The 19,672-nt window shown below is 38.9% G+C and overlaps 1 protein-coding gene across 1 annotated transcript; it reads right to left on the reverse strand.

The window, feature by feature from the left end:
• Nucleotides 1–1,903: 1,903 nt before the first annotated feature.
• On the reverse strand, nt 1,904–19,225 carry mccc1 (methylcrotonyl-CoA carboxylase subunit). Its single transcript, XM_023298872.3, has 19 exons — nt 19,113–19,225; nt 18,542–18,585; nt 16,365–16,504; nt 16,107–16,202; nt 15,810–15,931; nt 15,241–15,388; nt 15,045–15,166; nt 14,821–14,932; nt 13,574–13,655; nt 13,353–13,480; nt 13,049–13,232; nt 12,538–12,647; nt 12,183–12,399; nt 12,012–12,098; nt 9,123–9,172; nt 8,700–8,837; nt 6,554–6,661; nt 4,982–5,053; nt 1,904–3,460 (listed from the first exon to the last, which is right to left on the reverse strand). Exons 1-19 carry the CDS (start codon nt 19,166–19,168, stop codon nt 3,329–3,331), a joined length of 2,148 nt encoding a protein of 715 aa, XP_023154640.1. The 5' UTR covers nt 19,169–19,225; the 3' UTR covers nt 1,904–3,328.
• Nucleotides 19,226–19,672: the final 447 nt, after the last annotated feature.

The raw sequence follows: 19,672 nt of genomic DNA on the forward strand, positions 1-19,672 counted from the left end.
GATACTGTAATAATACTCAAGCAGACTGTTTTTGAAAACAAGCAGAGACATTTAACAAGAAGATGGTAGTTAGATCTGTGGTGTTACTGATCCTGGAGCAGATGACCGAACTAATAAATGTGAACAAGCTGACGTCAGCTCATAGTCATCAATATATCACACGTCCCTTCAAGTGCAGCTTCTTCTTCAGCACAGTGTGGCGCCCTTAACTGTAATGGACTCATTACTGCACCCTGGAGACACACATCTACAGCACAGACTGTATGAACATTACATGTTTTATACAGTCAGTGGTCTACAGGTATTTCATGGTTGTCAGAACTGGAGTTAGAGTGGATATTTTTCCTTCAGCAGCCACAGAGGACAACAAAGAGCCCATCTCACACTCAGGAACAACAGAATCTGATAACTGAAGTGAGATCTCTACTTTAAAAGTGTTCTCAAATTGCATTTTTTCAGTTTAAACATCAATCTATTAAGAGAACTGGAAACTCAGTGTTGTTGCCTATTTGTCCCGGTGGTCACAAAAATTTCCTCTTTGGACCAAGAAAATTAAATGACATTTAAATTTTATGACATCACAATTTTATATGTGTGTGTATATATATACATATATATATATATATATATATATATATATATATATATACACACACACACACACACACACACACACACACACACACACACTACCAGTCAAAAGTTTGAACACACCTTCTCATTCAATGGTTTTATTTTCTACATTGTAGACTAATACTGAAGACATCAAAACTATAAAAGAATACATATGGAATTATGTAACTAAAAAGTGTTAATCTTCAGTATTTTTCTTTCTCTCACTGCTGCTGTGCCATTGGAGATTTCCTCTTGTGTGACTACTAAAGGATATTATATTCTATTCCACTAATTTACAATGTAGAAAATAATCCATATGAATAAGAAGCACTGAATGAGAAGGTGTGTCCAAACTTTTAACTGGTAGTGTATATATCCTATATTGAGATTTCCAGTGACCACTACAACTCATGCTGCTACTGTAAGAGACTGCCAATAGAATTTTGTTGTATTTTCATGTACTTTGATAATAAAGGCATCTTATCGCCATTTGATCTACAATGTGAAGTCCATGAGCAGAGCAGGAAGCAGCAGGTGAAGACAGCAGAGAGGAAAACTAAAGTCGGCTGCACAGTTTTCTGTTACACAAACAGGCTCCATCTTTAAATCCGGTTTCTATAATACATCAATAGCTTTTACAAAAATGAAAAATAAATGAACTGATCATTGTTTTTACTGATGTCTGTCTACCTAAACTCTGTTACAGAGCAGCACAAACCCAGCTGAGCTCTGTTGGGTGTTTTGATCTTTTCTATAATGGGCATTTTCACAACATATGATTTACAGGTAGAATTCTCTTTCTTTACATTCACCTGCTCTACAAAACAAGGTGGCATTGGACTACTGGCTTCAGGCACTGATGGTTGTGTTGTCTCAGGATCCAGCTCTGGTTCTGAACAGTTTAAATGTCTTGGCATAATGCTGCATTCAAATCTAAATTTTAGGTCACACATCAAAAACTTTGTAAAAACTATAAGATATAATCTGATAAACGCTCTGTTTAGTATTGTACATGGTCACTTTTTAAATAAACTGATAATAACAATAATAATAATAATAATAATAATAATAATAATAATAATAATAATAATAATAATAATAATAATAATAATAATAAAACATATAACATTTAACCTCTGCATAGCCACACTGCTGTTTTCACTATTTTAACTAACAAGACATTTAATTTGAGCCTGAATAGACACATCAAAGGTGATGAGTACATCGGCCACAATCTTTTACTCAGGATTCTAAATTCGCTGCTCACCAAATATGACATAGGGCTGTATATACTTATAAAAAGATTTATTACAGTATTTGCCTAGTACAATATATTTTTTTCAAATCATCAGTCATACATCTACAAACAATCCAGGAAATGAACACAAGTGTTTACAATGTCAGTTTTAGTCTACAAGGCCTCAAAACACACCGGTTAGTAAGAAGAGAGATCCACAGAAGCAGGTCCAGCTCCCATTCTGTCTGTGCTGTATGCGGATTTACACAGAAGCAAACCATCTGTCTACGAAAAAGCTCTCTGTGACTGACATTTCATCCTTCAAATGGCATTTTGAACCCAGAGCCAAATCTGGTCACAAAAATCCTGCACATGTGACTTCTATTTGTTATCAGAATCATCTGAGCAGAAGTTAATCTGGAGTGTTTTTCTATTGTAACCATGATTCAAAGTCTAATCCTCCTTACATTTTCCTCTGCACTGACATCATGAGTGGTGGAGTTTGGAGTCAGTCTGGAACGGGCAGATTTTGAAAAACTGGCCATTAACAAACACCAACACAAAATGTTCTTACATCCAGTTCTTTTCTCTCAGTTTGTCTCCAAATTGCCCATTTTTCTTGATTTAAGAAAACCAGCTGAGTTGCTTCAAGCTTAGCAACAAAGACTTTTAAATATCTGCAGTTATACAATATATAAATGCAATAGAAGAGTTTCCTCAGCTTACAGAATCCAAAAATGGACGCACATGGTTTTCACTGACATTCTTTTTACCCCAGACAGACTCATAAACCCAATACTTCTACTGCAACATATGGAGATGAGGATGAATATCTTAAGGTCACGTAGAAAGACAATTTCTCCCAGAGCTATCAGTAACTATTTCTGGTCCACAAAGGCATCGTTCAGGCAGCGTTTGAGAATTTCCCACTTGCCATGTCCTGCCTCAATTGTACTGATATTCATACTCATTTTGCTACTGTGCACACATAAAGACGTTCACTCACTGTGCATAGGAGATACAGCATTAAATTGTTCTCATCAAAAGGTTAGGATTTAATAGCTCTTTAACCAGCACTACACCACCAACAGAAACCAACACAGAGAAGGAAAGCAAGACCCAACAGAAAAAAAAAATAAAAATAACTAAAAGCAGAGACAGGTAATCAACATGAAGGCAAGACTGTGCTGTGTGAAAAGGCAACTGTCCAGAAGATTCAATTTACTATTCAACCCCGCTGCTTTTCACATCACTGTTTTTAACCTTTCTAGCTGCATGTGGGTACCACTGTGATCATTTTTGCCTCGTCTATTCCAGGCTGCCCCAAACTCACCCTCCTGACTCGCATTTTAGGAAATATTAATCCAGTGCAGGAAGCCAAAACTCACTCAGTGTGACTGCAGGGGGGACAGTGAGTCAGTCTAACACTCTCTCTGCTGACTCTCACTGTATTTGTGGGTTTGATTGTGTGTCTGTTTACTGGCTGCTGCCCTCCCCCTCTTCCACCTCCTCTTCCAGTTCAACCAGAGCAGCATGGCGGTTGGCCTGGGAGCCCTCGCTGAAGAAAACCCTCTTGATCACACCCGACTTGGGCGCCCGAATTGTGTGCTGCAGAGAGAAAAACAAGGGAAGCTTTGAGAACGACACACGTTCGTTGTGGCATCGTTTCGATAAGCTTCTGCAAAGTCACAGCATTTATTTCTGTCCAGAGATGCATTCATTTTCTACCAAGATCTTGCAATGATGATGGGAGAGTCGGACCACTGCGCCAAGTCTTCTCCAGCACATCCCAAAGATTCTCAATGGGGCTGAGGTCTGGACTTTGTGGAGGTCAATCCATGTGTGAAAATGAAGTCTCATGCTCCCTGATTCACTCATTCACAATGTGGCGACTTTTTTTTGGACAGGCAGTATACATCTTTAATAGAAAAATAAACAATAGTCTCTGGCACTTTTTTTTTTTTTTTTTTGCAAAGCCCTCCTAACTTAGCGTCAGTGATTATGAACTAAAGCAGATTGCCTCTGTTCAACTACACTCCCTTGATTGACCAACACACAAAATAATGGGAAAATCCTTAGCTCAGTGTGGATTCTAAAAAGAGGTTTGTAGATTCACACAAGTCAGGAATGTCTTGTGGAGCCATTTCTAAATAGCTGCAGATCATAAGATCAGTTCAGACAATTATACAAGTTATTGGTAGGTGTTGTCACTTTGCCAAAGTCCTGAAAAAAACCCAAATCGTTGTTGAGGACATTGGTTTGGATGGTCACGACCAACCCAGGAACCACCAAGGCACAGTGCTGGGGCACTAGTGTTGCTATCTACAGTAAAGTGAATTTCACATCAGCATGGACTGAGAGTTGATCATCCAAGAAAGAAGCCACTGCTTCAAAATCAACACCTTCAAGCTCCACTTAAGTTTGCAACAGACCACATGAACAAGAAAAAGCCCTCTGGAGGAAAGTTTAACGGTCAGCTGAGAAACAGACTGAGTTATCTGCCACAATAATCAGAAGTATGTTTGGAGGAGTAAAGGTGAGGCTTCCAATCCCACCAACACTGTACCAACTGTTAAGCATGGCGGCGGTATTATCACACTCTGTGGAAGCAGTGGAAGTGGTCAGTTGTACAGAGTGGATGAAACAATAAAGACGACTACTTCAAAAATTTTCAGCATTGTCTCAAACTATCAACAGTTGAAAGGTGGACACAACTGGGTTTCAACAGGACGATGACCTGGTTATGAATAGAGCAGGCTAACACCAGGGTTTTGTATTGGCTTTCCCAAAGTCCTGATCTAAACTGTGCTTAAAAGTCAGGTCTGCCCATTGTGCCAAGAAGAGTGGTCAAATATCCAACCAGAGCTATGCCAGAAGTGTGCTGGTGGCTACAGAAGCTGGTCAAGGATTTCTAAGGAAGAATTAGGTGTACTATAGGCAGAATGTTGGCCCTGTTCTGATTTCAGAAAACCCCAAAATTATTAAAGTTGTGCACTAAATTCTTGGGTTGTAAAGCCCAATATTACGATGACATAATGTCCATGGTCAGTGCTTGTAGACTTCAGACCACAGCTGTGGACTGGTTAAAAGGTGAGACTGTGTGAGGCGGAGCCAGCATGAGTCCCTCACCTCCATCTTCATGGCAATCATGACCATCAGCGGGTCTCCAACATTGACTTTATCTCCAGCCTTCACCAGCACCTGAACACAAAACAACAGCCTGCATGTCTGCATGTGTCTGGATGGAGGACGTTCAGGCTTACATCAAAGTAAATATTCTAACTCAAGTCATTCATGAATATTACAAAAGTAATTCATGTCTTCATTACTTCTTGCTTAGATTGCTGGAATTTTCTTTTTAAATTTGTGTCTCGGTCATCTTCAAATTAATTTCAGCTGTTTGGCCTGCTCTTATCATGTCTGCTTCAGCCTCATTACACAGTCTGACAGTACACTGGAGATACTCAGAGGTGTCCCCATAAATAAAAATAACAGACAAGGTGGAGGCAAAGAATTTCATTTTTTCAGGTCAATTTTAGTAGCAGCAGGAACAAGTTACTAAGCTTCTACAACAGCCACAATCCAATTCAAACCATAATCTTTTCTTTAAAGTTTGCTTCTCAGAAAGCAGTAATTCGGTTTCTTTCCTAAATGAATTAACTTTCAGCACAGCAGTAGTACTGCTGCAATGGTTACCGGCAGTTTAATGTACCCTGTTGGCTGATTCAGAGCAGCAATTAAACATCAAACCTAATTCCTGATCTCGGGTACAAAACAAAAAGTTTAAATGTTTCACAATAGCGGAAAATAATTATTTGCTTTCTTACCAAGATTTAAATGAGTAGATTGATGCCACTGTTGTGTCTGTACAGTCATCAGCACCTCCAAGATAACTAATAAACACACTAACTTGCTTATTGAGTAGCTAATTATGGTAATTTGCATTAAACGCACTAGTACAGTGTATGTTAGTGTATTTTAGAGTTTTGGAAAGAACCAAGTCATCCGTTTCCTCCTGCCTCCAATGTTTACGCTAAGCTAAGCTAACCTCCTGCTGGTTGTAGCTTCAAGTTTAATCACGCTGTCACTCGAGTGGCATCAGTCTACTCATCCAATTCTCAAGTGACTTTGCTTAGCTGTCATTGTTAAATCAATAAACTACATGAAGGAAAACCATGAGCTGTGTTATATAAATTTTGTCTTCAGCAACTGACTGTGGTGTATGCACAATAATCCACTTTAAAGTGTCCCAACAGAGAAAATACCAAACCTGGAGACCTAAAAAACAGTTGCGCTTTGTGTTATAGTACTTTTCACCTGCATCTTGCACATTATTTTCACATTTTAAGACATCTTATTTAGTACTGGTTATGCATCCGGACACATTAGAGTGTCTGTAGTCAACAACTAGCTCTCCAAATCCCTTTAGCTGTCCCTCGAGTCCCGTGAGAATGAAGCAAGAAGGCACTTTAGGCTGATCCCGAATCTGTGCAATAATTGATCTTACTTTGGCTGAATCTCTTAACATTTTAAGATGTCGAATTAATAACAGTTTATCCTGAATTAGAGGATACAAAAGGTTAAAAGAAACAAAACATTTCTCATTGCAGTTTAACAGTACTTTTAAAAAGCTATCCTAAAGAAATCTAGCACATCCTTTTGGCAAGACAGAAACTGAAGACACTTTAGAGTCACATTCACCTTCTCTATGGTTCCGGTCATGGGGGCCACAGCTCCACCCTGAGCTCCAGATCCGCTCACACCAGCCAGATGCTTGAGCACTGGGACAGACACCTGGGAGCTTCCCTCCTGCAGCAGAGATGCAGAGATGTCAGAGCGTGAGGTGACGGTTGACTGACGGCCGAGGTAAGAGGATGCCAACAGGCTTTAATTTCGGCTGATGTCAGACGGTCAGTGTTCGTTAACAGCCATAAAAGCCATAAAATATGACAGGAGGGGAGTTTGTGCGGTGTCAGGTGACGATCTCTTTAAACTGACAGAGCAAAGTGTGGATTTGCGGCATAATCTGCTGAGAACCTGCAATAAATCAGCTGTAAACAGTACAAGCAAGTAATAGCTGAAGACAACACATTTTCAAGCTTACTTAAGCTCACCCACTTAGAACTTAATATGTTTTCCTGTAATTATTCATGCAAAAGTGCAAAATGATCTCTGGTTTCAGATTCTGTAATGTGTGCATTTGCTATTTTGCTTTTTCTCATGTCATACTAATTTCAGCATCTTCGAAGGCCTGTACCACGAAACACGACTTAGGGAGGTCATTTAGGTTTAATTCTGGGGTTTCCAGGCTTCAGCAGTGGTTCACTTCTTATCAGGGTTCATCGCTATGGTAACTTATGCTGCACGTATAATCGACTCCACAGCAGGTTATGTTTGAGACAACAGACCAAAAATGCTGCTACATGATCAATCAGTTCTCTTGGGAAATGGCACCAGCACTCCTAGAGGACCCCATGGAGCTCAGTGAGCAGACAGTAAGAGGGTCTCTGAGGAGGGGGGCAGTTTTTAGAGACTATTTAAACCCTGGATGTGAGTGATATAGATTCTCAGTGGACCAAACTCCAGTCTTGTTTTTGTTGTTGACTGCAAGACATTTCAGAGCCATTTCATTATTCTATATGTCTTTGTATTACAATCTCATTTTAAAACAGATTGATTAAAGCACTAAATCCTTGTCGACCTTTTTCAAACTTTGCTGTAAGCCTACTTACTGCTTTGAATAGTGTTTTGTTTACATGACCATTTACCACCACCACAGCTGCAGCTGAAAGAATTAGGTTAAAACTGTTTTGCACTTCATAAGAACAGGATACAGCAGCACAATAATGGAAGCACAATACTGTAGCCTAATTACTGTCAGATCTGCTTGTGCTTTAACAATGGGGTGATGATACTGATAAGCTTATTAACTCACACATCTACAGTCTGCTTCAGTTCCTAGCTTTCTTTCCTGCTTTGGCTGCAGCAGTTGTATTGCTTTCAGGATGTACTATAATTCTCAACTCCTCACATCAGTTTAGGATTGCACTTTGTTTTGTTGTGAGAATAATGTGTCAGTAAATCTGTTCAAGTTGGAAACTCGTTATCTGGTGCCACTATGGCCCCACTTCATGTGAACCCATAGTCGCCATTGGTGTGTGAATGCATGAATGAGAAATACATTGTAAAGCACTTTAGGTACAACTAGGGTAGAAAAGCACTATATACACTACTGTTCAAACGTTTGGGGTCATTCACAAATGTTCTCATTTTTTAAACAAAATCTGTTTTTTTTTTCAATGAAGATAATATTAAATGAATCAGAAATACAATCTAGACATTGTTAATGTGGTAAATGATTATTCTAGCTGGAAACAGCTGATTTTTAATGGAATATCTCCATAGGGGTACAGAGGAACATTTCCAGCAACCATCACTCCTGTGTTCTAATGCTACATTGTGTTAGCTAATGGTGTTGAAAGGCTAATTGATGATTAGAAAACCCTTGTGCAATTATGATAGCACATGAATAAAAGAGTGAGTTTTCATGGAAAACATTAACTTGCCTAGGTGACCCCAAACTTTTGAACGGTAATCTATCGGCAGACCATTTACCATTTTAAGTTTACACCATAAAAAAAACCCCACAAGTCTCTGTTTCTTGTTTCTTTAAATAAACATGTCCCTGTGAAACCAACATGACAGGTGACATCTGCTTCACTGACTTAAAGAAAATGAAAAATGCACAACTGTGCATATGTTAAAAGAAAACGGAGAAGATGCAGCATGTCATTTTACATTCAGGCCACTGAGCATGTGTTTGTCAGCAGGAGTGGTAGAAACATACCGTGGAGAACAGATGCACCGTGTTGTCCAGAATCACCAGCTTGGGACGGGACTTCACCCTGTTGACGGAACAGTGCAGGAATGACGCTCCACCTTCCATCTCCTCCTCTCCTGTTACATGATAAACCTCCTCACCAATCTAAAGAAGAAAGTGATAAATGATAAATGTGTAGGAAGATCAATGAGTACAGCTTCTGCTCCAGACAGTATTAACTCCTACTAGTTGTATAACTAACCAAACGACACTATTACTCTTCCTGCTGCCTGTCTACCATGATTTCTAGTCTCCCACATACTGTAAAAAGTTATGCAATTAACATAAAATGAGCACCTTGGGATGCATATTGTCATCTCTTCTTTTCCTACATTAGGTAAGAATTTAGAAGCATTGTTCTTTGTAAATCACAGAGAAAAACTGCAGTACCTTCATAGTGTAGCTTCCATCTTTGTTATGCGTGATGACCACATGAACTTCTACAAACACAGACAATAAAATGTGGTTAAAAAATAGTTTTCAGTTGAAAATCATCATCACATGGACTGCGCAGCAGCCGAGAGACTTATTTTTGGTCTTGCAGTGACATTTCTACTAGAAACATTGAATAATGAATGTGAGTTCATCAATAAACTGTCACAGACTAGACCAGCCTTTAACTTAATTATGCAGTCATTAAATAAATTATAATTACAATTATGAGTCAACCCCCACTATACTCATGTGCTAATTAAAAGGAACACACTGTATCATTTCTTCTGCTAATTTAACACAGGATTTAACCCTTCAGTGTCAGTCTGCACCTTTAAAGCATTCAAAACACCTCCAAGACCAATGATCAAGTTACTACATGAATGGCACCAAAATGATTAATGTACACAAATATTAAATGTGATAATTGTAGATTAACACACTGTATGGTATATGCACTCCCCTCCAAAAGTATTGGAACAATGAGGCCAATTCCTTTATTTCTGCTGTCGACTGAAGACATTTGGATTTGACATCAAACCATGAAAATGAGACAAGAGGTCAACATTTCAGCTTATTTACATCTGGATATGATGCACAACTTAGAAGATAGCACCTTTTGTTTAAACCCACCCATTTTTCATGTGAGCAAAATTATTGGAACATGTTGACTGTCAGGTGTGTTTTGTTGCCCTGGTGTTAAATTGATTATTCAAACAATAAATAGTGCTCAATGTCTACGTTCTGTTTCAGATTTGGGTTTTGACTGTGCAGCCTGCATCTACAGTTAGAGGTCTAACCAACATGAAAACTAAAGAGTTGTCTATGGGTGAAAAACATGCGACTGTGAAGCTGAGAGAAGATGGAAAGTCAATCAGAGTCATTGCACAAACATTGGCCATAGCCAGTACAACCATTTGGAATGTCCTGAAGAAGAAAGAAACCACTGGTATGCTAAGTAACAGACGTGGAATGGATAGACCAAGGAAAACGGCAGCAGTTGATGACAGAAACGTTGTGAGAGTTGTAAAGAAAGAAGCTAATACTGGCTGGAGTGTAGATATCACAATCTACTGTTGACAGAAGACTTTATGTTAAAAGTACAGAGGCTACACCAGAAGATGCAAACCAAGAAGAATAGGAAGGCCAGGTTGGAATTTGCCAGAAAGTACAGATAGTAGCCTCAAAAATTCTGGTACAGAGTTTTATGGACTGATGAAACGAAGATGAACCTTTACCTAAGTGATGGAAAGGCTAAAGTTTGGAGAAAAAAGGATCTGCTCATGATCCCAAACATACAAGCTCATCTGTGAAACACAGTGAAGGTAATGTCATGGGTTCTTCTAGGATGGGCTCATTAATCTTCATTCATGATGGAAAACATGATGGCAGCAGAAAAATGAACTCAGAAGTCTACAGAAACATTTGGTCTGCCAATTTAGAGAAAGATGCAACCAAAATGATTGGGAGATCCTTCATCATGCAGCAAGATAATGACCCAAAACACACCACAAAAATAGTTCATCAGGGGCAAGACGTGGAAGATTTTAGACTGGCCAAGTCAATCTTCAGACTAAAACTCTACAGAGCTGCATTTTACCTGCTAAAGACGGGACTGAAGGGAGTAACCCCCCAAAACAAACAACTGAAAGAGGCTGCAGTGAAAGACTAGAAAGCATCACAAAAGAAGAATGCAAAAGTTTGGTGATGTCAATGGGTCACAGACTTGATGCAGTTATTGAAATTAAATATGAAGTCTTATTCACTTCACTCTATTTTAAGTCTATCTGTTCCGATACTTTTGTTCAACTAAAAATTTGGTGTTCGATTCCAAATAATACTCTAAGTTGTGTATCAGATCCAGATGTAAATACCTGGAAATAAAAGCTGAAATGTTGATCTCCTGTCTCATTTTCATGGTTTGATGTCAAACTCAAAATGTTTTCAGTCTACAGCAACAATAAAGAAATTGGTCTCACTGTTCTAATACTTTAGGAGGGCAGTGTATGAAGATGCATCTATACATAAAACAGCAAGAGTATTCATGTATACACACGTTTATAAATCTTTCTAACTTTCATTGGCATATTTATTGTGTGTTGTAGGCAAGTAGTCAGTGCCAGGTATTTCATTGTACTGAAATACACTGCTGCTAATTCACGTAACTATCTTCAGTTAGCCGCTGCTGCTAACTTAAAATCAAGTATTTCTTGAGCAACATTTTGAAAGGGTTCTGGTTACCTGTTTAACCGACAGCTAGAGAGAATGAGAATGACTGTTGCATCATTTTCACTCAAAATTTCGACCTCATCACTTAAAGTAGTGTTGAGATGCTAAGATGAGAAACTTCAAAATGTTTACACCATTTTTCAACACAGATATGCCAAGTATGTCACAGATGTGCAAATTTGCTGCTTTTGTTTGCTTTTGCCACTGAATTATGTTCATTTTCCATTCAATATTACCTTCAACTATAAAATTGCACTGGATATGTTTCACCATTTTCTAATAATTTATACACTACAAAATGAATGAAATAATACTAAAAAACATAAAATATTAAATAATTGATGATAAATAATGTTGAACAAGTATTCAGTTGTTGCAGTTCTATCTGCATTAAAATCTACAATCTTTTTTCAGGAGCTGCAAGATCAGCCTGACTTGTATTTAGTAGAAACACTACATTTAACAACAAAGTTAAAAAAAACTTCATCTCAGCTATGACAATTTTTGACCGGTTTTTATCAGGATTTTGGTTTTCTATCTTATTCTTGTATTCTCTACTCTCCCTCCTGTCCTGACCACTAGTGGGCAGTAACGCATCACAATATGTTCATTACTTACTTTTGTCTCCCAGTTGTAGCGTCATGTTCCTGTTAAAATGGATGTTGCTTCTCCAGCCGCTGCTGGAACCAAATGGGGATGACGGTTCTGGAAAACGCACATAAACATAGACTTTCAGTTCCTCAGCTTACATTTCCCCTCACACAGCAAATATAATTCCATTCCCCTCACTGGTAGAGGTCTCTGTGAACTCCTGTGTGTGTTTCCTCTCCTTCAGCAGCAGGCCCAGGGCCGCCTGGCAGATTGTTGCCCCAGAGGGTGCTCTCGGAGTGGGAAAGAGGTCAGCGTAGTGCTGAGGGATGAAACTAGTGGTCACATTTCCAGCCTCAAACTCCGGGTGACCGGAAAGACTCAGCAAAAAGTCTATATTAGTGTTCAGTCCCACAATCTGAAGACATGAGAGAAGAGAGGACAGAGGGGATGCAAAGAAAGATGGAACACACAGTTACAGATATTTGCATGAACTGTTTTTTTCAGTAAAATTTGCATGAAATCTTAAAACATCATTGGAGTGTCTGTGTCTTACATTGTACTGTCGTAAACAATAGCGCAGTTTCTTTAAGGCAGCTGATCTGTCTTCTCCCCACACCACAAGCTTGGCAATCATTGGGTCATAATGTGCCGACACCTCATCGCCTGTAAACACACACAGAATGAACTCAGTTATAAAGCTTCCTATATTTCATATTATATTTGCGGCTTTTACAGGAAGAGATGGGACTCTGTGTGCTAGGGCACCTCTATATCTCACTAGGATGAGCAGGCACTCCATGTATAAAGGTCATACAATATGGTGATTTGTCACATATCACCTCCCACCTCTGCTCACCCTTTTCCTGTCTCTCACTATCAAAAAAGGAAAGAAATCTAAAAATAGTTAATAAAAATTTGCTTTACTTGTTCTTTTTATGGACCTTCTTCTATTTGACTAAAGATATGTCAATGCTATCAATGACAGGAAGTTTCAAATGAGACACTATATCCTTTAAAGCATGTAGTGTTGTTGCACAAAAAAATTAAAATTGTCATTTGTCCACCTTCTCTGACACCAGTCTCTATGCGTGTGTGCTCGTCTGATGCAGGGGTGGACAGATGCAGCAGAGGTCCTGCTCCTGGGAGGAAGTCGTTGTTTGGGTCCTCAGCATAGATACGAGCCTCAAAAGAGTGTCCACTTAAGATTATGTCATCCTGGAGGAGAGGCAGTCGCTCCCCTGCTGCCACCTGGAGGACATTTTCACAAAGCATAATACGTTTCTGTCAATAAAAGTGATTTTGATTGGAAAAAAAAACTCCAGGTTCAGCGCATATATTTGCACAGTCAGCTGTCTCCTCCCATCTCACCCTGAGCTGCCACTCCACCAGGTCGGTTCCAGTGATCATCTCAGACACGGGATGCTCCACCTGCAGCCTGGTGTTCATCTCCATGAAGTAGAAGTTGTGCTGGGCGTCCATGATGAACTCCACCGTACCTACAGACAGACAATCAATACAATGTTATCTAACCATGCGTTCTGTGAGTCCCTGGGGTGAGATGAGTGAATGGGAGTGTTTGTGGGTCTCACCTGCTCCGACATAGTTCACAGCTTTAGCTGCTCGAACTGCAGCTTCTCCAAGTTTCCTCCGAACCTCTGGGCTTATACCAGGCTGAAAAACATACATGTGGTGATGAGTGAAAAAAGAAAAACAATTCAACAGCTACCAGAAATATGTTCATGTGATCATAAAACTGATATCCAGTTTCACAGTGTAGACTCATAGACTCGATGTTAGTAACTTTAGGTGGACAGAACTTTATGCAGTAAAGTTTACTATGGAAGTATCACTGATTCCAAAAAAAGAGCTAAAAGAGAGCTTTATTGAATGTATAATGCAATTTAATGCACTAATAAACAAAGACTAAATACAAATTATCAGCAGCTTATCAAACTGTCCAAATAACTAATAGTCTAGTTTATTTATGATTCTTGAAATTTTGAAAATTCTGTACATGTGAGATGATAATCTGTCTCTATGCCAGGATTTTTATTCAAAATAATATTAAAGTTGTTGTATCGTATGTGTAAATGCATGGAATTCTTGCACCTGTGTTATTTTATTTTTCTTATTTATTTCAATTCTTATTTTTCCCGACAAATTATGCATTTAAGACGCTTGACATACTGAGACACTTCACACACAGACATTTCACGCAAACACTTAGAAACTCGCATTTTGTACTTTGTATTCTTTGTTATTCCAATTTTACTACTAACCTCTGTGCAATCGTGTATATTCCACGAACCTTTGTTTATTGTATTGTCCTCAAATGTGGCAAAATAATTTCTTCCAGGATGAAAAAAGTAGATGTTATCTTATCTTATATGTTTGCAAGAGGGTTTTTTTGGCAAAAAAAAAATATCTTTTTTGCTTTTTATGTTGTTGGACCAATACTGGTGCTGAAATGTGGAGAAAAAATTGCTTCACAAACCCAAAGAACATCTCCTGTACATCTGCTATTATCACGACATGCAGTTCAGACTTGTGTTGTGCTGACAGTGGTATGAATACGTTACGAGGGCCGACCAAGAATGACTTTCATTGCAACTTTTGTGCAAAAAGAGGAGGGTGCTCATTCAGACATGAACCAACATGTTCTGATGCCATCAGATTAACAGAAATAAGAGCATTGCTGAAGGTGGCTTTAGACACTGTAGGTTCAGTGTGGCTCTTGCATATTCACAGCAACTGTCAAAATGCTTTAATAATAGCAATATCTTAATACAGCGTAATGTTATTAACAATCATAATATGAACATCATCACTGACTGACCCCTGGTGCTTCCTCTATGATCTTCTGATGTCTCCTCTGGACGCTGCAGTCCCTCTCAAACAGATAGACAGCGTTGCCATGCATGTCCCCAAACACCTGAACCTCCACGTGTCTGCAGCAGACAGACAGAAAAAATTAGGGACAAATTCACCTTTCAGTCAAAAAAATAATAAAACACTGTGGTGGTGGGACTGCCTGGTTAGCAGTTAGTGAGTTACTGTTACCTGGGATCCTCCACAAACTTCTCAACCAGCATGACATCATCATTGAAGGATTTTCTGGCTTCTCGTCTTGCTGACTCCAACTGCTCCAGGAAGTCTGAGTCTGACCGTGCAATACGCATTCCCTAAAACACAAAACATTTTACGTTCGCTGCAGACAGTCTGTTTAATTTATGTTGACTTTTCCATTTCCTCTCACCTTTCCTCCTCCTCCACGGACTGCCTTGATCATCACAGGGTATCCAATGCGAGCAGCCTCCTCCTGCAGTCTCTCATTTGATTGGTCCTCTCCATGGTAACCACCTATGATTGGCACACCAGCAGCTGACATGATGTGTTTGGATGTGCTGAAAACGGACAAAAAAACAATAAAAGTTAATGCTAAGACACCAAGTTCTCAGCAGGAAAGTATCAAAAAAACCTGAAACATATACGCATATATATATCACCGTTCAAAAGTTTGGGGTCATGTGCTAACATAATTGCACAAGGGTTTTCTAATCATCAGTTAGCCTTTCAATACCATTAGCTAACACAATGTAGCATTAGAACACAGGAGTGATGGTTGCTGGAAATGTTCCTCTGTACCTCTATGTAGATATTCCATTAAAAATCAGCTGTTTCCAGGTAGAATAGTCATTTACCACATTAACACTGTCTAAGCTGGATTTCTGATTAATTTAATGTTATCTGCATTGAATAAAATGCTTTTCTTTCAAAAATAAGGACATTTCTAAACTTCTGAATGGTAGTGTAAGTGTGTGTCACCTCTTAATGCCCATGTCTCGGATGGCAGAGGAAGGAGGCCCAATGAAGATTATTCCCTCCTGTTTACAAGCCTCTGCAAACTCTGTGTTTTCTGACAGAAAGCCGTAACCTGGATGGACCGCCTGCACACACAGCACATGCAAAATTTCAGGAAACAAGCGGGGCAACTAAAAATTAAAAATAAAATTCCTTGTGCAACACGCTTAAGATTAATCTTAAGACCAAGATTAGGATTAGAGAAAATAATTACAGAAACTTAACATTTTGGTCATTTGGTTATAATATATAATTACTCACATGTGATCCAGACTTTTTGGCCACCTCCAAAACTTTCTCCATAGAGAGGTAGCTCTGCTGGGAGGGTGGAGGGCCGATATGGTAGGCTTCATCTGCCTGGAAAAAAAACAAGCAAAAAAAACAAAGCAAAGACAGAGAAAACAACAGTTAAGCAACATGGTATCACATGAATTCATTACAGCAGTTGCGAGTGATAAACATAGATCTGTATGGTACAGGGAGAAACGTTTTATAGGGAAAAAGGATCTAATGTCTCACCATAGCTACATGCATAGAGTGTCTGTCTGCTTCGCTGTACACTGCCACAGAGCGCACACCCATCTTCTTGGCTGTACGCATCACACGGCAGGCGATCTCTCCACGGTTGGCGATCAGCACCTTTTCTATTTTTCCCACCCCTGGAAAAAAGAAAGCACAGGAAATTTTCAAAATGACAACACCATGTTCTGAAAATGAACGATATAATAGACACAAAAAACACAGAAAAGGGTTTAAAATGATCTGCTTTCAAAGTCTTTTGAAAAAAAAAAAGCGGTCCTTGTTAAGATGCAACCACAGCACAGATATGGTTCAGGATGCACAATGTGTGGCAGCTAATATCTGGAGAAGTGAGATAATTAATCAAATTAATAATAGATTAAATTTGCTCTAATTTTGGTAATCATGCAGTAATTTCAGTCAGTAATCAAGCAAATATTTTAAACATTCTGTCACTGCAGCTTCTCAAATGTGTGGAAGTTTCTTTTCTCTGTAAAGGACTGTCATTAAGGGGACAAAGGAATGTCCCTATGCTTTTCAGAATTAGCATTTTAGTATTAGATTGATATAAAATGAAAATCATAAGTTAGCTGCAGTATTACATGTTTACTTTGTCACATCTTTGGTTTGGACCATACCAGTCAAAAGTTTGGACACACCTTCTCATTCAATGCTTTTTATCTGATTATTTTCTACATTGTAGATTAATACTGAAGACATCAAAACTGTAAAAGAACCCATATGGAAGTACGTTGAAAACAAAATGTTAATCTTTAGTACTAATCTACAATGTAGAATATAATACAAATAAAAAGCATTGAATCAAAAGGTGTGTCCTAACGTTTGACTGGTAGTGTATGTTTTAATATATTTGACTTAAAAGTCAATCCCAAACATGAGCATCACTTTGCAAGTCAGCTCAGCAGGTGCTGTCATTTGAAGTTTGACAAACATCAGAGCTACAGTAAAGGGAGGTGAAAAATGAAAGAAAAAAAACAACATTAAAACTGTCTTAGTGAGGTGTTCGGCCACCATGTGCAACCAGAACAGCTTGAATGCACCTGCGTACTGATTCTCAAAGACTAATACTCTCCTTGGGTCATTTTGTGTCAATTCAGTGAGACTAGGGGAGGTCAGTTGCTAAACCATCTCAGAATCTCTTGAAATCTTGTAGGAATGATCTGAAGCCGACATCTGCCCATTTGTTTTAGCTGAAATTCTAACATTGTCAGAATTTTTCACCCAGTGAATTTTCAGTAAATCTCTTGCGAGTTGGAAATTGAATGAGATGCCACTTTCAGATGTCCATGTCTCTTGAAGTATATGTCCTACAGTCTTCAGATTTTCTGGAGACATTCAGAAGCTTCTGGTGAATGGAGAGGATGTAGCAAATGTTGGCAAACAAATCAGCATTTGCTTGTTCATCAATACTGGCAAACTGTCTTAAGTTTGCCAGAGGATTCACCTCGTGACAAAGAAAGAAAGAATGCAGTTTTAATACGTGTGTACAACAATAAATAGATCAACTAGTTTAGCATGAAGACGACATGAAAGGACCTTGAAACTTTGCACACAAGTAGATGATACTTCCATCTCCTACTATCCTATATTTCGTCAACCTAACCATGATGAAAGATGTCCATCTGGTCATTTGGAATTTTTTTATTTATTTTTTTTTTTACGTGTCAACTTTTTCAGCTTTAAAAAAATGGAAGTGTCAGATGCCAAAGATCATTCCTACAAAGTTTCAACAGATTCTGAGATGGTCAAGCAACCACTTTCGATGAGCTGACACAGAATGAACCTAGAAGAATTTGCTGCTCTCTATCAGAGGGGTTAATTTTCACACTATTTTCAGAAGACATTTGTAGACAACCAGGCTCCACGTGTGCACAGTGAAATGTGTAAGGAACAGGAGAGAAACAAACAAACAAAGAACAAATGCAACATCAGCTGTATAGAAATATTCAGACTAAAGAGAGGGTCAGACACATGCACTCTATTGGCAGGGTCTTGTTTCATCATAGGGTCAAGAGGGTCACTGTAAACAACTGTATTTGCAGTGATGGTTCCCTCTGCCTCCCACACCATAACAGACACAGATCTTCTTCCTGTAGAGGTCAGGGGTTCAGTTATCGTTTGTCAACCTGTCTGTATGTTTGTTATGATTCACTCACCTCCTGAAACAAACCTCACGCCTCTTTTGGTCCATGACAGTTTTCTGGGGATTAAACAACATTTCATTTAGAAACATTTCCATAAGGCTGTTAAATGCTGAGCAGATGTCAATGAGACACATGTAGCAGGGAGGCTAAAACACTATTAAGTAAAATACAGCCTAAATAACACAGGGCTGAAACTGACACAGCTAGGTTAAAGGTTAATAGCAAAGGTAAAGACACAAGAGTGTGCATGTTCTACCAGCAACATTCGCCACGTTAGCTGTCAGTCTGGTACTTTTGTTTAACCTTGCCCAGCTTTTATCATATCTGTTAGCTCGCTGGATTAAAAATGTTTTCACAGCGTCTCCGTGCTAAAAGGAAACAAGACTACGCTTCAAGCAAGTCAGAAATCCTGGTCATTAGCAGATAATGTACAGTATTAGTTACATAAGTCACAGCAGTTCATCTAGATAGATAAGACTGTCAGCTAACGTTAAAAATGAGCTAAATATGGAGGCAGTGGAAGACGTCGGAAGAAAAGAGAGCATGTTTTATAACAGTATCATCACAGCTTTAATGTACTCACTGTGTAAATATCCTCAGACCCTGCAGAGTTGGGAAACTCAGAATAACAGCGGCCATAGTTACCCACTGCTCAGTTAGCAGCGCTAGCTAACTACCTGTCTAAATGACTGGCTAAAGGAAAAGCGAAGCGGTAATTTATAAACTGCTCATATACGGTTTGTTTATTTTCCAAAGGTTGCAGTACAATGGACGTGGACCAAGGGGTGCTTTTGGGACATTTAAAATGTTATATACGCGACAAAATCACTGTCAAAACCTATTATTTTTCGTCTTTCTTATTTATGACCCTTCCAAGGACTCGTAGTGTGGACAGCCAATGAGAAGGAGGGAAAATGAGGCGGGGAGGAAGCTGCAGTTACCAGACATGACCAGCAGGGGGGAAACCTCCTCTGACAGACAGCAGCTCAGGAATCATCGCAGAAATGAGACCTTTCATCTGATTTTATAAAAACAATGACAGTGACTTGTAAAATAATACTATAATTTTGAAAAACAAGTTAAAGTTTCAGCACATGCCTTAAACAATTATATTCACTTTTTCATTCATTACATTTTTATTTA

This window comes from Amphiprion ocellaris, chromosome 2 (assembly GCF_022539595.1).
Source record: "Amphiprion ocellaris isolate individual 3 ecotype Okinawa chromosome 2, ASM2253959v1, whole genome shotgun sequence".
In the NCBI taxonomy this organism is placed as follows: domain Eukaryota; kingdom Metazoa; phylum Chordata; class Actinopteri; family Pomacentridae; genus Amphiprion; species Amphiprion ocellaris.

Excerpts from the sequence above, each read along its gene's own strand:
- mccc1 (XM_023298872.3), bottom strand. The coding sequence starts at position 19,168 with ATGGCCGCTGTTATTCTGAGTTTCCCAACTCTGCAGGGTCTGAGGATA. Across the intron at positions 15,932-16,106 it reads CCAAAAAGTCTGGATCACAT|GCGGTCCATCCAGGTTACGG; the intron begins GTGAGTAATTAT and ends CTGTGTGTGCAG. Across the intron at positions 12,648-13,048 it reads AGAGACTGGTGTCAGAGAAG|GCGATGAGGTGTCGGCACAT; the intron begins GTGGACAAATGA and ends GTGTGTTTACAG.